Source organism: Rhincodon typus, chromosome 13 (genome assembly GCF_021869965.1).
Source record: "Rhincodon typus isolate 14 chromosome 13, sRhiTyp1.1, whole genome shotgun sequence".
In the NCBI taxonomy this organism is placed as follows: domain Eukaryota; kingdom Metazoa; phylum Chordata; class Chondrichthyes; order Orectolobiformes; family Rhincodontidae; genus Rhincodon; species Rhincodon typus.
This window is the reverse complement of record NC_063344.1, coordinates 63,550,175-63,571,227: the sequence shown is the minus strand read 5'-3', so window position 1 is coordinate 63,571,227 and position 21,053 is coordinate 63,550,175. Positions and strand designations below refer to the sequence as shown.

The 21,053-nt window shown below is 40.7% G+C and overlaps 1 protein-coding gene across 1 annotated transcript in view; it reads left to right on the top strand.

Annotated features, from left to right (window-relative positions):
* kif1aa (kinesin family member 1Aa) overlaps window positions 1-21,053 on the top strand; it is a 269,784-nt gene that overhangs the window by 191,600 nt on the left and 57,131 nt on the right. The window contains exons 27-33 of the mRNA XM_048604503.1: window positions 10,807-10,925; window positions 11,263-11,348; window positions 13,795-13,930; window positions 15,920-16,082; window positions 16,820-16,910; window positions 18,662-18,780; window positions 20,684-20,739. Coding sequence (XP_048460460.1) covers window positions 10,807-10,925; window positions 11,263-11,348; window positions 13,795-13,930; window positions 15,920-16,082; window positions 16,820-16,910; window positions 18,662-18,780; window positions 20,684-20,739 — 770 coding nt within the window. The remainder of the gene's footprint in view (window positions 1-10,806; window positions 10,926-11,262; window positions 11,349-13,794; window positions 13,931-15,919; window positions 16,083-16,819; window positions 16,911-18,661; window positions 18,781-20,683; window positions 20,740-21,053) is intronic.

Here is a 21,053-nt window from a genome sequence, read left to right as displayed (position 1 = left end):
TATCTGAATTGGCCACCCTAGCACAGCGGCTTTGGAAAATTAATAAAATAATTTTCTTGAACTATGCACGCCATTTTGAAATCTGCTGTGCACCCGTTTTGAAACTTGCTGCGCCGTGTGCTATATTCTGTTAATTTTGTAGATGCTACATTAGAAGCTGGCTCTACCATTTTTTGAAGTTTAGCCAATGTTTCCTTTCAACTGACGTTCTTCATTTCTCTGTTTCTTGTGTTGAAAGCTTTGTGTTCTGAGCATGCCACCTTTGCACCTCACCAATCTTGTAACCAGCTCCGTTCCATTGGGCACCGTATATTCAGTCTGCTTCAAGTCTCTTGTCTGTGTCCAGGATATCTCTTTCTGATAGTCATTTGAGTCAGAAAGGTGTCATCGTTCCTGTTCCTCAGATTCAATGGAAACCCATGTTGTAAAGTATCAATACCTGTATAACAATGGTACTGCTACTGCCCCTGGGGAGTTTTAAACCTTCCATTCAGATGTTCTTTCTCTTCATTCAAATGTATTTAGTGAATAGCAGCAAAATCATTGTTCTAATTTGATTCCACTTCACTCTGTTTGGAAATATATCTTGTACTGATGCAATGTATAACATCAATCACATCATCATATTGCATAGAAACATCAAAGATTGGAGCAGGAGCCCTTTGAGCCTGCTCCATCATTCAATATGATCACCCAATTCAGAACCCAGTTTCTGCTATCTCCCCACAGCCTTTGATCCTTTTAGCCCTAACAACTATGTCTAACTCATTTTTGAAGACATTTGGCCTCTATCACTTTTCTTTGTGACAGAGAGTTCCAAAGGCTTACCTCTCTCTCTGAGTGGGATAGCAATTCACAATCAGTCCCCAAAGAAATGAGCAATTGAAAATTGGTACAGCATGTCCAAGGTACCCAACTGAGGCTTGTTTGATAAACAAGTTTCTTCAGTACAAGATATTAGCCAACGCTAGCACTGATCCTCAGGATAGCACCATTCATGGAGTTTGGAGTGGATCTTGATGACAGGATCTTTGACGATCTACTGACCTGTTTGAAATCCCATAGACAAATGGTAGATGTGGAGTCTTGGCCATGTGGTCTGTGCCCTCCCTTGTGTCTCTATTGAGAATTATTGGGGAATAATTATTTGAGAATGATGAACAATTGAACAAAAGCATGTATTTACACCATTAAGGCCACATTTGACATTGGGTAGATTTAAGCTACATTCATAACGGTGATAAATACCACAAATCTCTTGTGTATTCATTGAATAGTATTTGGGAAAGAGTTACATGGCACTATGTTTCCATTTCAATCCTATACTGCAGCTCACCTGGACCAGAATTGGAATAAAGTTAATTAAAATGCAATACCAGAAATACACTTGGATTTGGAGATATTATTTTGAGACATGTAATAGTCTTCACCTCTTTTGCCATTACCACCACCTAACCAAGCATAAATTGACCATTATTACAACAGCTTAGGCACTGTGAAAGAACTAGAGAAGGAGAGAAAATTTTTCCCATGCCTCTTTATCAAAGTTAAAGAAATCTAAATATTGTAACAGGTCATAGATTGGAAATTGTACTGAACCATCTAATATATCACAGTACCGAGTCTAATATTGTTACCATTTAGTCGCAGAAAGTGCCTGACCATTTCACAGAAACATGAAGACCATTACTGGTTGCATTAGTACATGTCTTTAAAATTGAACTGTACTGTAAAATACAAGATACTTCAAAGGGATGCGAAGGTTCTATGATGATAGAATTCTGAGACATCCCGCCATCAATTTTTTTTGCTTGTTTTCCACCGCGGCAGAAGGTATCAAAGTCTCTACTCTGCACCATTCTTTGGGCACTTGATCATCAGTTTCTGAGCAGGGGCTTTCATGGATCTGGCCATCGTTGATTTAAGATAAAGAAACCCATAAACGTATATCCTCACAAGCATTTGGGGCTTTCCCACATTATATTCACAAAAAGAACTGTGATGCGCAAAAGGTTTGGATCTGATTGTCCCTTTACTTTGTTGATAATTTCCAATTCATTTCCTAACTGCATGGCAGTTCCTCTGTCTCTATTTAGGTGTTCATAAACAGTGCTTGTTTCTTCAGCTGAAAATGGTTGTGGTACAGCAATAATGTCCCTACCTCTGAGCTAGGACAACTGGGCTCAGGTCCTACCTGTTCCAAAGCTATGTCATAACATCTCTGAACAGGTTGATGGAAAAATATCAAAAAAACAAAGCAATGTGAACAGTCTGAAAACCAATTACAAACTTGAGCATCAATATTCACTGAAGGTCCAACCTTTAACCTTGGAAGTTTATTACCAATTTGAGAAATCTGAGAAAGGGTAGAGCTCAAGATATTTGAATCAAATGATCAAGCAAGGAATGCTCAGATCCCAATTTCATTATAAATGCCTAATTTTAATTGCATCTCAAATCCTGGCCTTCTCTTGATGTTCATTGAGAAATCTGAACAATAATATCGAATTGTTTCAGTTTAAAAATTTGCTAGAAAATTCCTTGATCTGATGAATTCTGAGAATAAACAGAACACAAGGAAGCCTGGAATGAGCAGCACCGTGGTTGGTTGGCTGAAATTCCTGGCTTATACAAGAAGAAAGCTCTAAATTTATACATCTCAGCAATAGAGGGCAAATTATCCCCAGGTCCCCAGGGATTTCAACTTGTATAAGATTGTCTCCTCTCTCTCCTTCATTTCACTCACTGAGATTGTGAAAAGTTTAATGTGACACGATGAGAGTTGAATGTGTGGCACTGAATTCACTAGAGCTGTTGACTTTGCAAGTACGATCCTACATTGAAAATGGAAGAATAACAATTTAGTAAATAGAAGCTGGGTATTAATCCCACTAGAATATCAATTCCTCTTGAAGCAGACTGAATCCACAGGATCCAGTATGGTCGCTTGTACTTAATGCTACTGAATATCTTTTTTCTTTTTTTATATATTGCAGATGTTTTATGTCGACAAAGTTTGCTCGATGCGGCAGTGATCCCCCTCCCTTTCCATGCTGATTGTGACTTGTTGATGGATCTATCCTTTAGTCGTACATGTGTGGTTGTCTACAGTTGCTGTCGCCTTGCTGGCTTTGACTGGCTTTTGATGCTGATCTGTTTTGCTGCTCTTCGTCCTGGCACTGTGGCGTGCTCTATTTGTTGGATGAAGATTAATAGGTGGTTCTACTTTGGTCACTCAGGGACTTTAACCTCTCTTCCCCATTCCCCCTATTTGTATGCATCCTCATCAAAGAAAACCTTTTTTTCCCCAGTGGCCAAACGGCCAACTCAGCAAATTCAATAGCCTTTGTGTCAATCCCAGTAGGTGAGCATTAAGTAATACATCTTTCCAACCACTCCTCAAGAAGCCACAAACTGCATTATTTTCTGTATTCAAGTCCACTTTCACTAATATCTCTGCTTAACCAGCAGCCTAGACAAGTACTTCGAAGACATCCAGTAACACAGGCAGTCTGATCAACTCTACTTCCAAAAACTTAGCAGTGGTTAAATTATTCGACAATGTTTAGCCCTGTGAGGTGCTGTGTGTTCCTAAAGTTATTGAGGCCACTGGGTAATGGGTGGATTTCCTGAGGGATTGTTGACTTGTGTTGTATAGACATCCCTTCCATTCCTCAGCATCCATGTCTGGTACAATTTAACATGTGATCTGGTAGTAGAGATGAGCAGAAATTTTCCATTTTCTTCGACATTTCAGCATGTTTCTTGAGATACAACACTGTCAGGATTTGCCTCAGAGTTAGAGTCAAAATGACACTTCTAAATTCCTAGTTGTGATAATCACCTTAAAGTGGCCAAATCTAAGGTAAACAATTAGCCCCAAGCCCCAATATTTGTTTTCTGTCAACTGCTTGTGAAGGACATCCAAGAAAATGAGCTCAACTCTTAGAATGGTGTTGGTTGAATGAATTGGAGATGGTTGTTTTTGGACTTAGAGCATGGAGTGGCACAACATAATTTTCACTGGCTGTTCCAGTGTCTGGTGATATTACTACAGGAACTGCTATACAGAAGGTCAGCTGTTTCTCATAGTAGCTGAGATTGGGAGGCCTTGCTTGACAGAGTTGAGGAAGAATTCCAGAGTTCTACAGGTTTGCTCCCTGTTATCATTTCCATTATTCAAAATACTTAACATACCTCCTCCACCTGCTACATATTTTCCGATGTTATTTGTTTTTATTCATTTTGGAGGGTCTGGCTATAGATAGCTTCTTCTTGTAAAATGCTTGACAAATGAACCAATATCTATAAAGTCAAAATATTGCAGATGCTGGAAACCTGAAATGAAAACAGAAAGTGCTGGAGAATCTCAGCAGATCCGGCAGCATCTGTGGAGAGAGAGAATCAGAGTTCATGTTTCAAATCCAATATGATTCTTCTGCAGAATAAGTCAAAACTGTGTTCTTCTTCAGACTTGGGACTGCATTCTCCTCCATGGTCACACCTGGAAGTGAGCTGGATAACTGAAAAAAATTAGGGAAAAGTCCTGAGCTTACATTAATTGATGACCCTGATTAACCCAGTATTGAATGGTTGCTCATTTTCTGTCCACTGAATGTACATTTCAGCAAAGGATGGGTTCTGGTTCCTTTAGTATCCACCTACTTACTGCTGTATCATGGCAACAGTAAGTGAGGGATGCTGATAGTCATCTTTCTCACCTTCCAGTTTTACCCCATGTATCCAATACAGACACATTTCATTCCTGATTTACATCATGCTTCTATGTCACATTGAAAATCCTACCTGCCATCTGTGATAGAGGTGATTTCTCATGAGCAGTGATTTGGAAAATTAAAGTGAAAAGTCAAGGTAATAATGCAGTGTGAACAATAACTGGAATTTGGCAGGAAGGTGCAGAGCAAACACAATAGTGCATCAAAAAATAAGGTCAGAGTTGGGAAAGATGGTAAAAGACAGAATTAAATGTAATTTATCTGGTTGCTTTTGGCATTTGTAACATGATGGATGAATTGAGAGCACAAATAGAAATAAATGAATACGGTATAGCCATTACAGAGATATGGTTGTACAATGACCATGTTTGGACCAGATTATTCAAAAGTTGTCAGCATTTCAGAAGGACAGGAAGAAAGGAAAAGGAGAAGGGGCAGTTCTCTTAATCAAGGATCAGGTCAGTACACTGGTGAGAAATTATCTTGGTTTTGGGGCGATTAGAAATACAAAGGAAAGGAGTTACTATACATAGTGGTTCATAAGTCCCCCTGATTATCACCTTATCTTAGGACAAAGAATAAATAAATAATGAGGACGTAAGAAAGATACTGCAAAAAGCATGGGAGACTTTACCATTCATCTAGACTGCATGAATCAAATTGACAAAGATACCTTGGTGATTGAGTTCATTAGAGTTGTAGAGACGTACAGCACAGAAGCAGACTCTTTGGTCCAATTCATCCATGCCGACGAAATATCCTAAATTAATTTAGTCCCATTTGCCAGCATTTGGCCCATAACACTCTAAACCCTGTATATTCATGTACCCATCCAGATGCCTTTTAAATGTTGTAATTATACCGACCTCCACCACTTCCTCTGGCAGCTTATTCCATACATGCACCACCCTCTCAGTGGAAAACGTTGCTCTTTACGTCCCTTTGAAATCTTTCCCCTCTCACCTTAAACCTATGCCCTCTAGTTTTGGACTCCACTACCCTGGGGAAAACACCTTCATTATTCACCCTATCCATGCCCCTCCTGATTTTATAAATCTCTATAAAGTCACCCCTCAGCCTCTGATGCTGCATGGAAAATAGCCCCAGCTTATTTAGCCTCTTCCTGTGGCTCAAACCCTGCAACTCTGGCTACATCCTTGTAAATCTTTTCTTAACCCTTTCAGGCTTAATGACATCTTTCCTATAGCAGGGAGACCAGAATTGAAAGCAGTATTCCAAAAGTGGCCTCACCAATGTCCTCGACAGCCGCAACATGACCTCCAACTCCTATACTCAATGCACTGACCCATAAAGGCAGTATCTCTATTAGGTATAGCTTTTCCGAATAATATATTCTGGAACCTACTAGACAATAGGTTATATTAGGTCTGGAAATGTCCAATGAGACATGATTAATAAGTTACCTCATAGCAAAGGATCTTCTCAGTGAAAGTGATCATATCATGGCAGAATTTTGTACTTTAGAGAAGAAAAATTTGGGTCTGAACCTCGTGTCAATCTTAAGTCAAAAAAAATTACAAGAGTCAGAAGGTGCTTAAAGCGGAAAAGGAAAAGTAGGCTAGAAAGTAAAATGGTAGAGTAGCAGTGACAGACGTTTAAGAAGATATTTCATAACTCTCAACAAAAACTATTTTCCATTCAAGAGGAAAGACTCTACAAGAAGAATGCACTGTATTGGCTAATTAAGGAACTAAGAATGGTATTGAATTGTAAGAAACAACATACAGTGTTGCAGAGATTCATGATAGCCCAGAAGATGTGGAACATTTTAGAAATCAGCAAAGGTTGATTTTTAAAGGGAGAAATTGAGTATGAGAAAACTAGCAACCAATATAAAAATGGACTGTGAAAGCTTCTACAAAAAGATAAAAAGCAAAAGAGTAGTGTCAATGAGCCATCACTGTGGAAGATACCAAATTATCATCATAGAAAAGTCAGGGACTCCAGGTAAAGAGCAATTTAAAACAGTCATGATCACTCAAGAGAAAAGTACCAGATGGCTAATGGAACTGAAGCCTGCTAAGTCTCCTGAATCTAATGGGCTGTGTCATAGGCTTGTAAAGTCACTTTCTTATTCACTCATGGGATGCAGGCATCGCTGGCAGGCCAGCATTTATTGCCCATCCCTAGTTGCTCTTGGGAAGGTGGTGGTGGTGAGCTGCCTTCTTGAACCTCTGCAGACCATGTGCTGTATGTAGACCCACAATGTCCTTATGGAGTAGACTGGCTACAAGGACAGTGGATGAACTTGTTCCAGTTTTCTAAAATTCACAAGATTCAAAAAAGGTCCCTGCTAATTGGAGAGTATGAAATATAACATCACAATTCAAGAGGAAGACGGAAAGCAGGAAATTAAAGGCCAGTTGATTTAAAGTCTGTCATTGGAAAAATGCTAAAATCTGTTATTAAAAAGATAGTAACTGGGTACTTGGAAAACCATAATGCAATCGGCAGTCAACATGGATTTGTGAAAAGAAAATCACATTTGACAGATGTATTATAGTTGTTTGAGGATGTAACAAGCAAAGTGAATACAGAGGAACAGTAAATTTGTATTTAGTTTTCCAAAAGGCATTTAACAATGTGCTACATAAAAAGTTACTGCCGAAGATAGGAGCTCATGATGTTAAGGTGGTATATTAACAAAGATGTAAAATTTACAAAGTAACAGGCAACTGAGAGTCAGGATAAATGAGTCATTTTCCAGATAAACAAATTGTAACTAGTAGAGTACCAAAGGGATCAACCCTGAAGCCTCAACTATTTACAATCTATATTAATGACTTGGGTGAAGAGACCGACTGTATGGAAAGCAACGTTGTTGATGGTACAAAAGTTGATAGGAAAGCAAATTGTGAGGAAGAAACAAAGAGTCTGTGAGGGGCTATGGATATGTATTGTGAGTGGGCAAAAGTTTGGCATTTGGGATGTATTGTGAGAAATGAGAGGTTGTTCACTTTGTAGGAAGAATACAACAGCAAAATATTATTTAAATGGAAAGAGACTGCAGAATGTTATGGTACAGAGGCATCTGGGTGTCCTTGTCCTTGAACCACAGAACATTAGTCGCAGGTACACCAACTAATTGAGAAGCAAATAGAATGTAGACTTTTGTTACAAGATAGGGAAGTACTGTGCACGAAAATGATGAAACTACACCTAGAATACTTTATGTAGTTTTGTCTCCCTCTCTAAGAAAGGATATACTTACATTTGAGGTAGTTCAACAGGTTTTTCCTAGGATGAAGAGTTGTCTTATGAGGAAAGACTAAGCACATTAGACCTACACTTACTGGAGTTTAGAAGGAAAGGAGTGATTTTATTTAAACGTACAATTTTAAGGGGGCTTAGCGGTGGAGATACTGGGAGGTTGTTTCTCTCATTGGGAATCTAGAACTGGGAGTAGTTTCAAAATAAGGAGTCTCCAATTTAAGACTAATTTGTGGAGAAATTTAATCTCTCAGAGGGTTGTTGATCTTTAGAAATGTCTTGCCCAGACAGCAATGGAGGCTGGGTTATTGAATTTATTCCAGGATGAGTTAGAACACATCTGGATCGACAAGGGACTCAATGATTATGGTTTGGGACAGGCAAGAAAGCGGATTAAGGTATAATCAGGTCAGCCTTGATCTTATTAAATAATGGAGTAGGCTAAGTGGACCAAGTGGCCTACTCCTGCTCTTATTTTTTATGATCTTATGACCCATGATCCTAGGCTTTGGTTTAGGTGTGAGGTAGAATTGGAGGCCATCCCAGCGGAATTCCACCTCAAAGCATGGATTACCACTCCAAAATTGGTGGGGTTTTTTACCTCCTCTTTGAGACGTGGGTAACCATGACAAACCCACTCAGCTGCTGATTTTGGTTGTTTATCCCCCAGTTCTCAAATGAGAATCAAGCATCCTTGATTATGCGTCGGCCGCAGTTCTGTCCTTTTAAGCATACAAGCTTCACAAAAGAAGTGGATTCCAGGCTACCACTGCAGTGCTAAGGGAATTCTGTACTGTCCACCTTTCTAATGAAATACTAAATCAGCCCTGCCTACTCTTGGCTGGACATAAACAATCCGAGGCACTATTTTGAACAGGGTATCTCTTTTGACCCTCAATCAAATTCACCGCAAAATCACTTTTGGTATCTCATTGCTATTTGTGGTACATTCTATATCACAATGATGAATTCACTTCAAAAATAATTCACTCTAAGGCACTTTAAGACAACCTGAGCCAGAAAATGCAAGATTTTTTACTTTGTTTTATACCAGATGTATAAAAAGTGCTGAGTTGCCCTTTATAGGTCACTTTCCTAAGTCTGTGGCTGTCATATCCTGTGAGCTAGTTTCCTTGTTGAGGTGTGGCACTGATCCCTTTGAAGTCCTTATGGATATTATTAGTTACCCACAAGTTATTGTGTTTGCAACAACCTTCCAACCCATATCATTTTCACTAAAATGGTACACATCAACAAAAGAGCAGAAAGAAGATGATAGAGGATTTTGAAGCTTTTCTAGAGGCTGAGAACATTGAAAATTTGCACAAATGCTTCCAATAAATTTGAGTGTCCCACAGCACTGAACGTGCAAGTTCCGAAACTAAAATTGTAGCTGCCACAAGAGCCATTACATTTGCTGGATCTCATCCCAATGATAATCTGTGATCAAGTTAGATGTTATACCTTTAACTGGTCTCAATTTATGCATTACCTTGACTGGATGGATAAGGCTCAGCACAGTGTAATTTGGTGAAAAATGCTGAATGGAGAAAGAACTAGGTTCTAGTGATTGTTTCGTTGGCCTGTTGTTAGCCTTTCCAGCAGCAGTACTTAGATTCTTACCACGAAACATAAGCCCCATTTTACAAAATACTATGCCAATTATTATCTTTGACTATCTGATGTGAGAATTATTACAAATAGATCCAGTCACAATATGACCCAACTGATAAATATGTAGCAATATTCTGTGATGTGGGACTCCAGAGAATTGAAGCAGTCACAGCTGACTGTCCTGGTTCACATTCACATTTCTGGATTCACCTTCATCCCCTTTCAATGTCCATCAATTTGCCACTAGGCATCCTTCAACAGGCTTGACAAGTTAGGAGCCACCCAGGAATACCAATGGTCTACTAAGTGGTACAATTGAAATGAAAGGAAGATTCCTCAGTTTGCAGCTTACGTCCAGGCAGTGGGAAGACGTTATTGAACACAATGGTCAGTTCTACAACCTGACCAAAAACTGGTGATACTAGCCAGTCTAGCTGAAACAGCAGAGATACTGGAACCAGTAATACAATCTGCCCATAATTCCAAAAACATATGAGCTTGACATAAAACCATGAGGCACAGGAGCAGAAATAGGCCATTCAGTCCCTCGAGTCTGCCTGCCATTCAATGAGATCATGGCTGATCTAATAATCCTCAACTCCACTGTCCTGCCTTTTCCCCATTACCGTTGATTCCTTACAGTTTAAAAATCTATTTTAGCCTTGAAAATACTTAACCATCCAACCTCAACAACCCTCTGCGGGAACGAATACATAGACTCTCAACATCTGAGAGAAGAAATTCCTCCTCATCTGTTTCTTAAATGTGCAACCCCTGAGATTATGCCCTTTGGTCCTCGATTCTCACACAAGGTACATAAGAAAAAAGCGTTTGCCCAATCAAGCTTATTTTTCTGCTGTTGATTTATGAGTGACATCTAATGATAAAAACCACTGAAGTGGAGAAACACTGAAACCAGCACCACATAGTTGTTTGCTTCAAAACAGTGAGAAATACAAAGATCAAATCCAAACCTTTATCCATTCCAATTTTCCAAGCATCCTCTCTCTCTCTCACAATGCCATTGGAAGGGGCACTGCTATTAAAAAAACTCTTGGCTTTCCCCATTCTAGCTGCAAGCTAAAGAAATAATCTGCCACTGCCATGTTTTTTAACAGACCCAACTGTGAAGTCCCTGAGCCAGTGAGGAAGTTTAGAACCACCTATGGCATGAAGGTGATGTTGATGGATTGGCTGATATGTTTTGTGTTCATTTTTTTTCCAGAGCATTCGTTTATCTCAGTAACTTGCTGTACCCAGTGCCGCTGGTACATCGTGTGGCAATAGTCAGTGAGAAGGGAGAGGTCAAAGGATTTCTACGTGTCGCTGTCCAGGCCATTTCCGGTAAGTACAAACATCTGTACAAACATACTGTGGGCCTGGCAGGGGCAGTGAGTCAGACACAGTCCTTTATTTGATAGACAGAACAAATGAATGCCAATTGAACAGGAATAATTCTGTGGTGGAGCAAACAGCAAGAGGGAGAAATGGGAAATTAATTAGACAGACCTTTCAATGAGCTAGCACAGGGACAGTGGGCCGAATAGTCCACTTTTGTCATTTCAGATTCTGCTACCTCCCTATATGGATTGTCTGATAAATCAGGATTTTGTAGCAAAGGGAAATTCATCTGCACACTGTATTTTGTTGCATAATATTCTTTCATTGTGTCCATTTGTAGCTGACGAGGAAGCTCCAGATTATGGTTCCGGGGTTCGACAATCAGGAACAGCCAAGATCTCCTTTGATGATCAGCATTTTGAAAAGGTATTGATCATGGCAGTGTTGGCTTTCCCGTAGGCACCTATTGAACCCTGTTCAAAAGTGCTCACTAGAAAATAGAGTTGGAAGGAATCAGCAGTTTACTAAAATTATATATACTCACACAAACTTGATTTGTGTTTCATACGCTGAGGGCATTTGGGCTGATGGGACTCTGGGAAAATGCACAAGACTGAAATATTGAAATGGATTTCACCTCTAATATGCTGGGACCTGTATTCTGGTGAGTTGTATAACTAAAGAATACAGAATGTCTAACTCAAGATCCTCAGACAGCACTTTCCAAACCCACGACCACTTCCATCTAGAAGGATAAGGGCATCAGACATATGGGAACACCACCACCTCCAAGTTCCCCACCAAGTCACTCACCATCCTGACTTGGAAGTATATCGCTGTTCCTTCATTGTCGTTAGGTCAAAATCCTGGAATTCCCTCCCCAATAGCATTGTGGGTCAACCCACAGCAGGAGGACTGCAGTGGTTCAAGAAAGCAGCTCACCACCACCTTCTCAAGGGCAATTAGGGATGGGCAAGAAATGCTGGCCAGCCATTGACACCCACATCCAGCAAATGAATAGAGAAAAATAATAAAGTGGGCAAGGGATCCATAGGGAAAAAATTGAGTAAGCTGGAAAGAAATGACAACTAAATCGATTAAGGTAGCAGTAAAGGTAACGATATTCAGAGCATGGCAAGAAAGCCAATAATTGCAAACTTGAGAGTATGCCTCAGATGGGGTAGAGTTTATAAAACAGTGAAAAAAATGGAAGTCTCTGTATCTGAATGTTGGGAGTGTTTTCAATAAAACAGATGATTTTCAGCTCAAACTGAAATTCATATGCATGTGACCTGATATCCAACACAAGAAACAAAAGATGGGATCTGAATACCCAAGGGCACACAACGTTCAGAACGACAGGAAGCCAGGGCGGGGGGGGGAGGATGGTGATGGAGTAAATTGCTTAATTAATGAGGGCATTAGTAGTGTATTGAAATGTGACTTTTGTTCTAAAATTCAAGATGTAGAATCAGTTTGGGTGGAACTAAAGAACAGTAAGTGGCAGAAAACTTTGGAGGGACTTGATTTAAGTCCCAAACAGTGGTGGTAATGTAAAAAGTAGAAATCAGGAAATTAGAGGTGCATGAAACAAGGGTAACACAGTAATCTTGGCGTATTTCAATCTATATTTAGACTGGGTGAACCAATTAGCTCTTATGTCATAGAGGATAAATTTTTGGAATACATGCAGAATGGCTTTCTAAAACAATGCACTTAGGAACAAACAAAATAGACTATTTAGATAAAGTATTGTGCAATGCAAAAAGGTATAGTTCGTATTCTTGTTGTAAATAAGCCTTTAAGAAAGAGTGACCATTGTATAATAGAATTAAGTTTGATTGAGTGACATAGTTTGATCAGAAACTAAGGTTTTAAATCTACAGAAAGCAGGCCACAAATATATGGGAGTGTTATGATCCCAGTTGATGTTATTATTGGACAAGTCAGATCCAAGATTGAAACTGGTTTGATAGATCATGTTTTGGTTTATTTTGGTTTTACTGAAGAGTTCCTTCGTTTTTGTATAAACATATAGAATTCTGGAATTAAGGGTCTCATGATAACCACAAGACTATTGTCAAATGTTGGAAAAACTCATCTGGTTCAATAATATCCTTTCGGGAGGGAAACTGCCATCCTTACCTGGTCTGGCCTCCGTGTGATTCCAGACCCACAGCAATAATGTTGAGTCTTAACTGCCCAATGGGCAATTAGGGTTGGGCAATGACTGCTGGTCTCATCAGCGATGCCCATATCCCATGAATGCATTTTTTGTAAAAAAAATTAGGATTCACCAAATTAACTCCTGGGAAAGGATTGTCCTGTGAGAAAAGATTAAGTAGACTGATCAATATTCTCTAGAATTTGGAAATGCGAGACGTGATCTCATTCAAACATACTTCAAAAATTTTCACAGAGTAGATGTGGAAAGGAGGTTGCCCTAGAAGCTGAGACAGCTTCATAATAAGAGGTTTTTCTCAATATTTATGACTGAAATGAGGAAGAATTTCTTCACTCAGAGATTGATGCATCTTTGGAATTCTCTACTTGGGGCACCTATGGAGGCTCAGTAATTGAGTATGTTTAAGATTGTGTTTGATGGATCACTATCCAATAAAAATATCAGAAGATGTGGAATGATGTGGGAAAATGGTGTAAAAGTAGACACTGAGACATGACGTCATTGAATAGTGTAACAGGTGGGAGGGACTGAATGGCCTACTCCTGCTCGTATTTCTGCTGTCCATGTATTCTGTTGTAATAGCGTTCATTCAGTGAGATAGCAAACTAGAGATGCAAATAAGGACTTGAAAGAAGTTATACCAGTTCTCTTTCTGTGTGAAGTTCACCCTGTGATCGCTCTGTTTAGTTTCAGTCAGATTGTTGTACAGCTGGAATGTCTCGCTCTGGCACATCGCAGGAGGAGCTGCGAATTGTAGAAGGACAGGGCCAATCAAGTGATTCAGGCCCCTCAGCTGATGAGGTCAACAACAATACCTGCGCAGGTACGCACTATCCCATTGAAACCAATAGCACTGCATGTCTCACCCAGTTTGAATCAGAATTAACAAGAATAACTGGAATAGAAAATACTTTGCTTCAGAGGTCAGGAGCTAATTGGAGAAGTAAGCACTTTTTTTAAGAACATTCAAACAATGATGCTGCTTGATCCTGTCGTTGAGATTAATAAATCTGTTAAAATAGTGAGACAGAATAAGCAGTTGTGTTATGGACCAGACCAAACCCCCTCAAAATATATTAGGAATGCAGCCTAGACCCTAACTTTTTCTTATTTTGAAGGTAAATTTAAGGTGTTGTATTCCAGATGGAATTCAATTGGTCAAACTACTCAACATTAAGTAAATTACACTTTATTTACACACTACAGGTAAAATACAACAAAAGAAAAAATAAAGAAAAGAATTGGTTTAGCTGTAACTCTATCAAAATGCTTAACAAAATAATAAGTATATTAACCATTACTAATTAACTGTTCCAATATAGTAACATACCATAAACACACTCTTGGCAGAAGGCAAATTCAGAAAAACAGATTCTCTCACATGCAACTCTAGTAACGGGAAAACACTAAGAGAAAACTCTGACAGAGTGTGTCAGGGAGAGATATACTGCAGCTTCCAAATCCTGCTGCTTCCAAATCCAAATCCTGAAGTAGGGTCTAGGCCTGAAACGTCAGCCTTCCTGCTCCTCTGATGCTGCTTGGCCTGCTGTGTTCATCCGGCTCTACACCTTGTTATCTGAGATCCCAGCAACAACTGCTGAAAGCTAAAACTGAAAATCCTGGTTCTGCGGGAGCTTGACCTCACCCATTCAGGCTGCTGCTATTGTTCCAGCTTTAAAAAAAAAACCCAAGGCCTCAAAAACTGTTTACACTAGTAGTTCTGCATAGATTGCTCATCATCTCTACCTTAAAGCCTCTCTTCAAAAAATAAACCTGGACAAAATACAACTCTTAAAGCTGTAGTATCGTGACAAATGCAACATCCCAGGGATTGGAAAGTCAGTGTCATGTTTCAACCCTTTTTCAATCCCTCGAGGGTAAATTTGATTTTGGAGATCATATAAAACAATAATACAGATTTACCCCAATTTCAGTCGACTCAATATAAACCAAGAGGTGTCCCTGGGATTGTCTCACTCTCCCATTTCAAAGCTCTTCAAAAACATTTCATTATCAATTAGTTCCTGACTTTTAAAACAGAGGTAGCTACAACCCTAATGACAAGATATGATTTTTTTTTATTCAGTGAAACAGTATGACCTGGTTTGCGCCACCTGAAAGAACAATGGAAACATATTTAGCAATAACTTTCAGAGAGAATTGGTTGTGAACTTGAAATCCAAAATCTTGCCAACCTCTTTCAAACAACTAACTCTCACTTCTACCAAGGTCTTGAACTTGTCAAAGCTGGGAGGAGAGAGTCAAAATGTCAGGGGTAGGGCAAATATTGGTGAGGGCCCACAAAATCTGCTTCATCAGTGTAAATAAGGAATGGGAGTGAGGGAGACAAAAAGTTCTCAATCACAGTCACAAGAGGAACCCCAGAGCAATGTATGTTCAGGAGTGTCAAGTGGTACACACCCTCATTCTGGACCATAAGAAACTCTTAAAACTAATATTTAAAAAACAGTTTCCCAAACTTCCTATGGGCACTTATACCTCCGGTCCTTGCTGCTACTAGCTTCACGTCTGAGTTTCAGGCAATACAGGCCTCATCAGGCCTGTGGTTAAAATGGTGTTCACTTCCCAATGCCATTTAAATCTGACCCCATGGCCCCTGGATTGAAAGGTCTTTCTGGGCCTGATTTAAGACTCACCAAAATACTGAAGAGCAGAATGCAGGTACGAAGCCTCAATCTTCTTCATTAATTAATCATTTAAACTCAGTCCGACCCTCCCTGAAACTTAAATGTGTCTCTGCCTTTGGGGGACAAATGAAGTGCCCATTAATTTCCTTTCTTGCATTCTGCAGCGACCCAGGAGGAGCCTGATAGTCCAGTGAAGTCACCAGTAGACACACAGATGGATGGAATCGTAGAACATCTCAAAATCGGCAGCAACTTCACTTTTAGGGTGACCGTTCTACAGGCCTCAAGTATCTCAGCTGAATATGCTGACATCTTCTGTCAGTTCAAGTAAGTCACCTACTACCATCCTATTATCCGTGCAATATTCACCCATTGCCATGCCTATAGAACTCACGCTGGACTCCGTACTTTAAAGAACTGTAGAGACCATTCCAGAAGGAAAATGCAGTAATACTGGGAAATGAATGTACTGCTCATAGTGGAGCTCCATTTTCAAGTATACATTCGCCAGCTTTGCTGATTTTTCATTCTGGAAGGTTCCATCTCCTCATTGCCATGTCAATGGGATCAGAGATATATCTGTGAAAAATTGCCCAAAAGCATGATTGTTTAATATTTGTGCTATGTAGATCAATTTACCTGACTATACTGGCTATGTTATTAATGTATATATCACTGTAGCTATGGAAACCATGTTAAATCCACTCATCGTCACTTGTACAGGAGCTTTTGAAATATCTTTGCTGCACACGTCCTTTGTGGAAGCTGGTTAATGTTGCTGGTTTCTGAGTGACCTTGGTCAAGTCCAACCCTGCACTGAATCTTGAAAATGAACCGTCTGATGGAATTACTGTAGAGCACACTGGGTACAGGAAGGGTGGGAAATGGTCCTGTTGGGATTTCTGCAATATCGGGAGGTTATCCAGTCGAATAACTCTAGACCAGCTCCGTTCCACAGTCTGTATCGTTCTGAATCACCTGATGTTTCTGTTCAGGGCTCATAATATAAGTGAAAAGAACCTCTGACGAAGAAGGTGAAATTGTGGTTTTTCTCTCCTTTCCAGTTTCATTCATCGCCAAGAAGAAGCCTTTTCCACAGAACCACTGAAAAACACAGGCCGAGGCCCCCCGCTTGGTTTTTATCATGTACAAAACGTGAGTCTCCCAATTGAAGATAAAACTGTGATCATACAGAACTAGTTAGAATTCCCAGGCTAATTGCTGACTGTGGCAAAGATCTTTTGAAAGGTTTCCAGTTTCTGGGAGCTTGAGGGTCTGCATTGATGATATTATTGACAGATTGGCGATTGCACTGTGTGCTTAGACCAAAACACTATTAATATCTGTCTAAAAGCAAATGTGATTCACTGGAGAAGAGCTGAGGCTAGTGGCTGAAGGCATAGTCAAAGAATTACATTGAGGAGATTTCCAAAAGAGTCACGAGTGACAACAAGGTACAGGAGTTTGAGGGGAAAGTTCCAGAAGGTAAAACAGGACATCATAAGACTGATGCTGATGGTGGAATAGAAGAAAAGGGATGCAGATGAAGCAGATAGCGTCTGTTCCCAGGAGGAGGTTAGGAAGACCAACTCAGATAGTATTAGGCAACAGCAGTGACACCCAAATGACAGGATAAGGTGGAGACAGTACTCCTTATTCATGCTTGCAGGCAAGTCCAGGTTCCACCTGTTGCTCCTTCAGCTTTGGGCAGCCTTCAATGCAGTGCAGGTATATCAATGTAGACCCCAACATTCCTTCAAGTACTGTACAATGGTTCAATGGAGAATATAGGAGGGCATGCCAGAAACAGCACCAGCCATACCTAAAAATGAAGTTTCAACCTGGTGAAGCCACCCAACAGGACTACTTGCACGCCAGACAGCAAAAGCAGCAAGTGATAGACAGAGCTAAGTGATTCCACAACCAATGGATCAGATCTAAGCTCTGCAGTCCTGCCACATCCAGTTGTGAATGGTGGTGGACAATTAAACAACTCACTGGAGGAAGAGGGTCCACAAATATCCCCATCCTCAATGATGGAAGATCCAAACATATCAGTGTAGAAGATAAGGCTGGAGCGTTCACTGCATCTTCAGCCAGAAGTGCCAAATGGATGATCCATCTTGGCCTATTCCACTGGTCCCCAGTATCACAGATGTCAGTCTTCAGCCAATTTGATTTATTCCACGTGATATCAAGAAACAGTTGGAGGCACTGGATACTGCAAAGGCTATGGGGCCTGACAACATTCTGGCAATTGTACTGAAGACTTGTGCTCCAGAACCTGCTACTCTCATAGCCAAGATGTCCCAGTACAACTACAACACTGGTATCTACCTGACAACATGGAAAATTGCCCAGAAATGTCCAGATAAGTACACAAAAATCAAGACAAATCAAACTCATTCAATTACCCTTCCATCAGTCTACTCTCAATCATCAGTGAAGTAATGGAAGGTGTCATTAATGTTTGGCTTGGTGGCTCAGTGGTTAGCCCTGCTGCCTTAGAGTGCCAAGGTCCTGAGTTCAATTCCACCCTCAGGTGACTGTCTGTGTGAAGTTTGCATGTACTGCCCATGTCTGCATGGGTTTCCTTTGGGTACTCTGGTTACCTCCTACAATCCAAACATGTGCATGTTAGGTGGATTGGTCAGGTTAAATTTCCCCATAGTGTCCAGGGATATGTAGGCTAGGTGGGTTATCCATGGGAAATGCAGAGTTATTGGGATAGGGTGGGGGGGGTGGGGTGCTCTTTGGAGGATCAGTGTGGACTTGATGGGCTGAATGGCCTGCTTCTACATTCTATGATTCTATGAATAGTGCTATCAAGCATCGCTTGAAAACTCAATTAAACAAACATGTACGTTATAAACCATATGTTGTGAGAGCTGTACTTTTGTTTACAGATTGCAGTCGAAGTAACCAAATCCTTCATAGAGTATATTAAGACTCAGCCCATTGTCTTTGAGGTGTTTGGGCACTATCAGCAGCATCCGTTCCCACCACTCTGCAAGGACCTCATCAGGTAGATGTTCCAATGTATCTCATTGTCTTCAAGAACAATACTCCTTTGTTTTGTTTGAAGCTCAGCACCAATGTCTCACTCTTCACTCTGTGGAAAGCTATCAGAGGTCTATTCTCACCTTTATCCCTTATTACTGTGGTGGGTGCAGTGGATCTGAATTAAGAGAAACTCCCGGTTTTATCAATGTAACATCAGAAAAAGGGGTCTACATGCAAACCCAATAAAGAGCACAGCGTCCAATGGAGACAAAGTATAAAATGCTGTTCCTAGCCTCACCTTGTCTCCCAACCCAAGCGTAGATTCCCCATCCCAACCTGAGCACAGTGGTCCCTTACAGTCCTGGAGCCAGGTTATTGGGTCCTGATGTGTATCCCCCTCCATGCCGTTTCCCCAACCCTATGCTTGCACTATCTATCAGCAAGGTATGACCTAGCACCCAGACTTTACTGCTTAACTGAAGTAACTCACAGGTTGGGATCAGTGAAAGAAAAGAGCTTTGTCTCAAGATAAATCCAGCACATCCTGACGGTGAACTGCTCGACGCAGCGGGGCGTTAACTTGGTGTGTCATAGAGAGAGCAAGTAACAACCACTACCAACAACACTACCTCCCCCACCCCACACAGTACTGTACCACTGGAGAACAATGTGTTTGCAGAGAAACTAACTTAAGTACGGTGGAAAATAAACTGTACAACATTGCAACATAATTAGTACCATTATTCCAACCATAGATACCTTCTGACTTAATGGCAACCACGTTTGCTAAGTTAAGGCCAAACATTTCCCCATTAGAAAGACAACCAAATCCTTTTGACTCTAAACCTGAGTCACTCATGCATAGCTAAAAGTGGGTCCCTGAAATGGCATTCCAACCCATTCTGAGATGAAGAAATTTCAGACAGAAAAGCTACTTTTGTTTCTCCTGCTCCTTTTCCCTCTCACTATCTGTTCAGTGTAAACCAGATTTGACAACTGACCTACCAATGTTGCCCTTTGGTAGCTGTGCTGATGGGCTAGCCATGCCTCCTAACAACATTGTGTGCCTACAGAACAGCCAAAGAAAGGGATAATCACATCTTAAACCCTTCTATTTGGGATATCTGCTCTTTGATTGCTTGATAATCAAAGGAAATTTGGAGGTAGATATCTGGGCAAGACAGATCTCCTGCACATTGTGAAGCTCAGAGACGAAAGAGATCTCTGCAAAGCCTGTCCTGTTCCTGGAAAAGGGGATCAGTTAGCAACAGTATTGTTGGCATGCCCACCTCCCCACTCCTCCCATTCCTCTTCTTCCCAGTGAAGTTGTGGCTCCAGTGGTACCGCGGTAATGTCACTGGACTGGTAATCCAGAAGTCCAGCCTCTGAGGACACAGGTTCACATCCCACCACAGCAGTCAGTGCAATATAAACTGAGAGAATAAATCTGGAATATAAAACTAGTCTCAGTGTTGGTACCAGTGTGAACTATCACCTTTTGTTGTAAAAACCCCATCTAGTTCACTGATGTCCTTGGGAAAGAAAACCTGCCATCCTCACCCAGTCTGGGTTACATGTAACTCCAGACCCACAGCAATACGATTGGTTCTTAACTGCTTTCTGACATGGTCCAGCTAGCCACTCGATTCAAAGGTAAGTAGGGAATGGCAATAAATTCTGGCCTTGCGAATGAGGCCCACCTACCCTGAAAGGAAGTAAAGCAAAAAGTAATGCATTTACTCAATGTCAGATTCCACACCTCTCAACTGAAATGGGAATCTCTCCAAATGAGCGATCCAGAAATGTATCCTTGTTAAGGGTACAGGCAGATAAAGTCTTGGCTCAGTGATCTGTTTTTGAGTAAAAGATTTCCCCACAATGTGTCCTAGATGGAATTCACCTGCTCTTTTCTGTCCTTTTCCTAGCCCCCTGAGGCCATCTCGCCGACAGTTCCCTCGCGTGATGCCCCTATCTAAACCAGGTGAGAGGATTAAAATCAGTTAGTGCTTTATTGCTGTATGTATAAGTATCCAACTGTCCATCATAGCCATATGGAGGAGTAGAAGTTCATAGGAAACGAAGTAGTAATCTTGAGATATAACGTGCCTCGCCTAATCCATGTCTACAATGCTTACGTCATCATTGCTCTAGGTGGTCTACCAGAGATTGTGAGTGGCCACCTAATGCAGTAAATGAGAGGCAGAAATCCAATCTTCATTCCTTTGCTGAAAGTAGCTGGTGATCAGCTGGAGCGGGTGCCAGGATTGGTCCAACATGCTTGAAGAGCCAATCAGT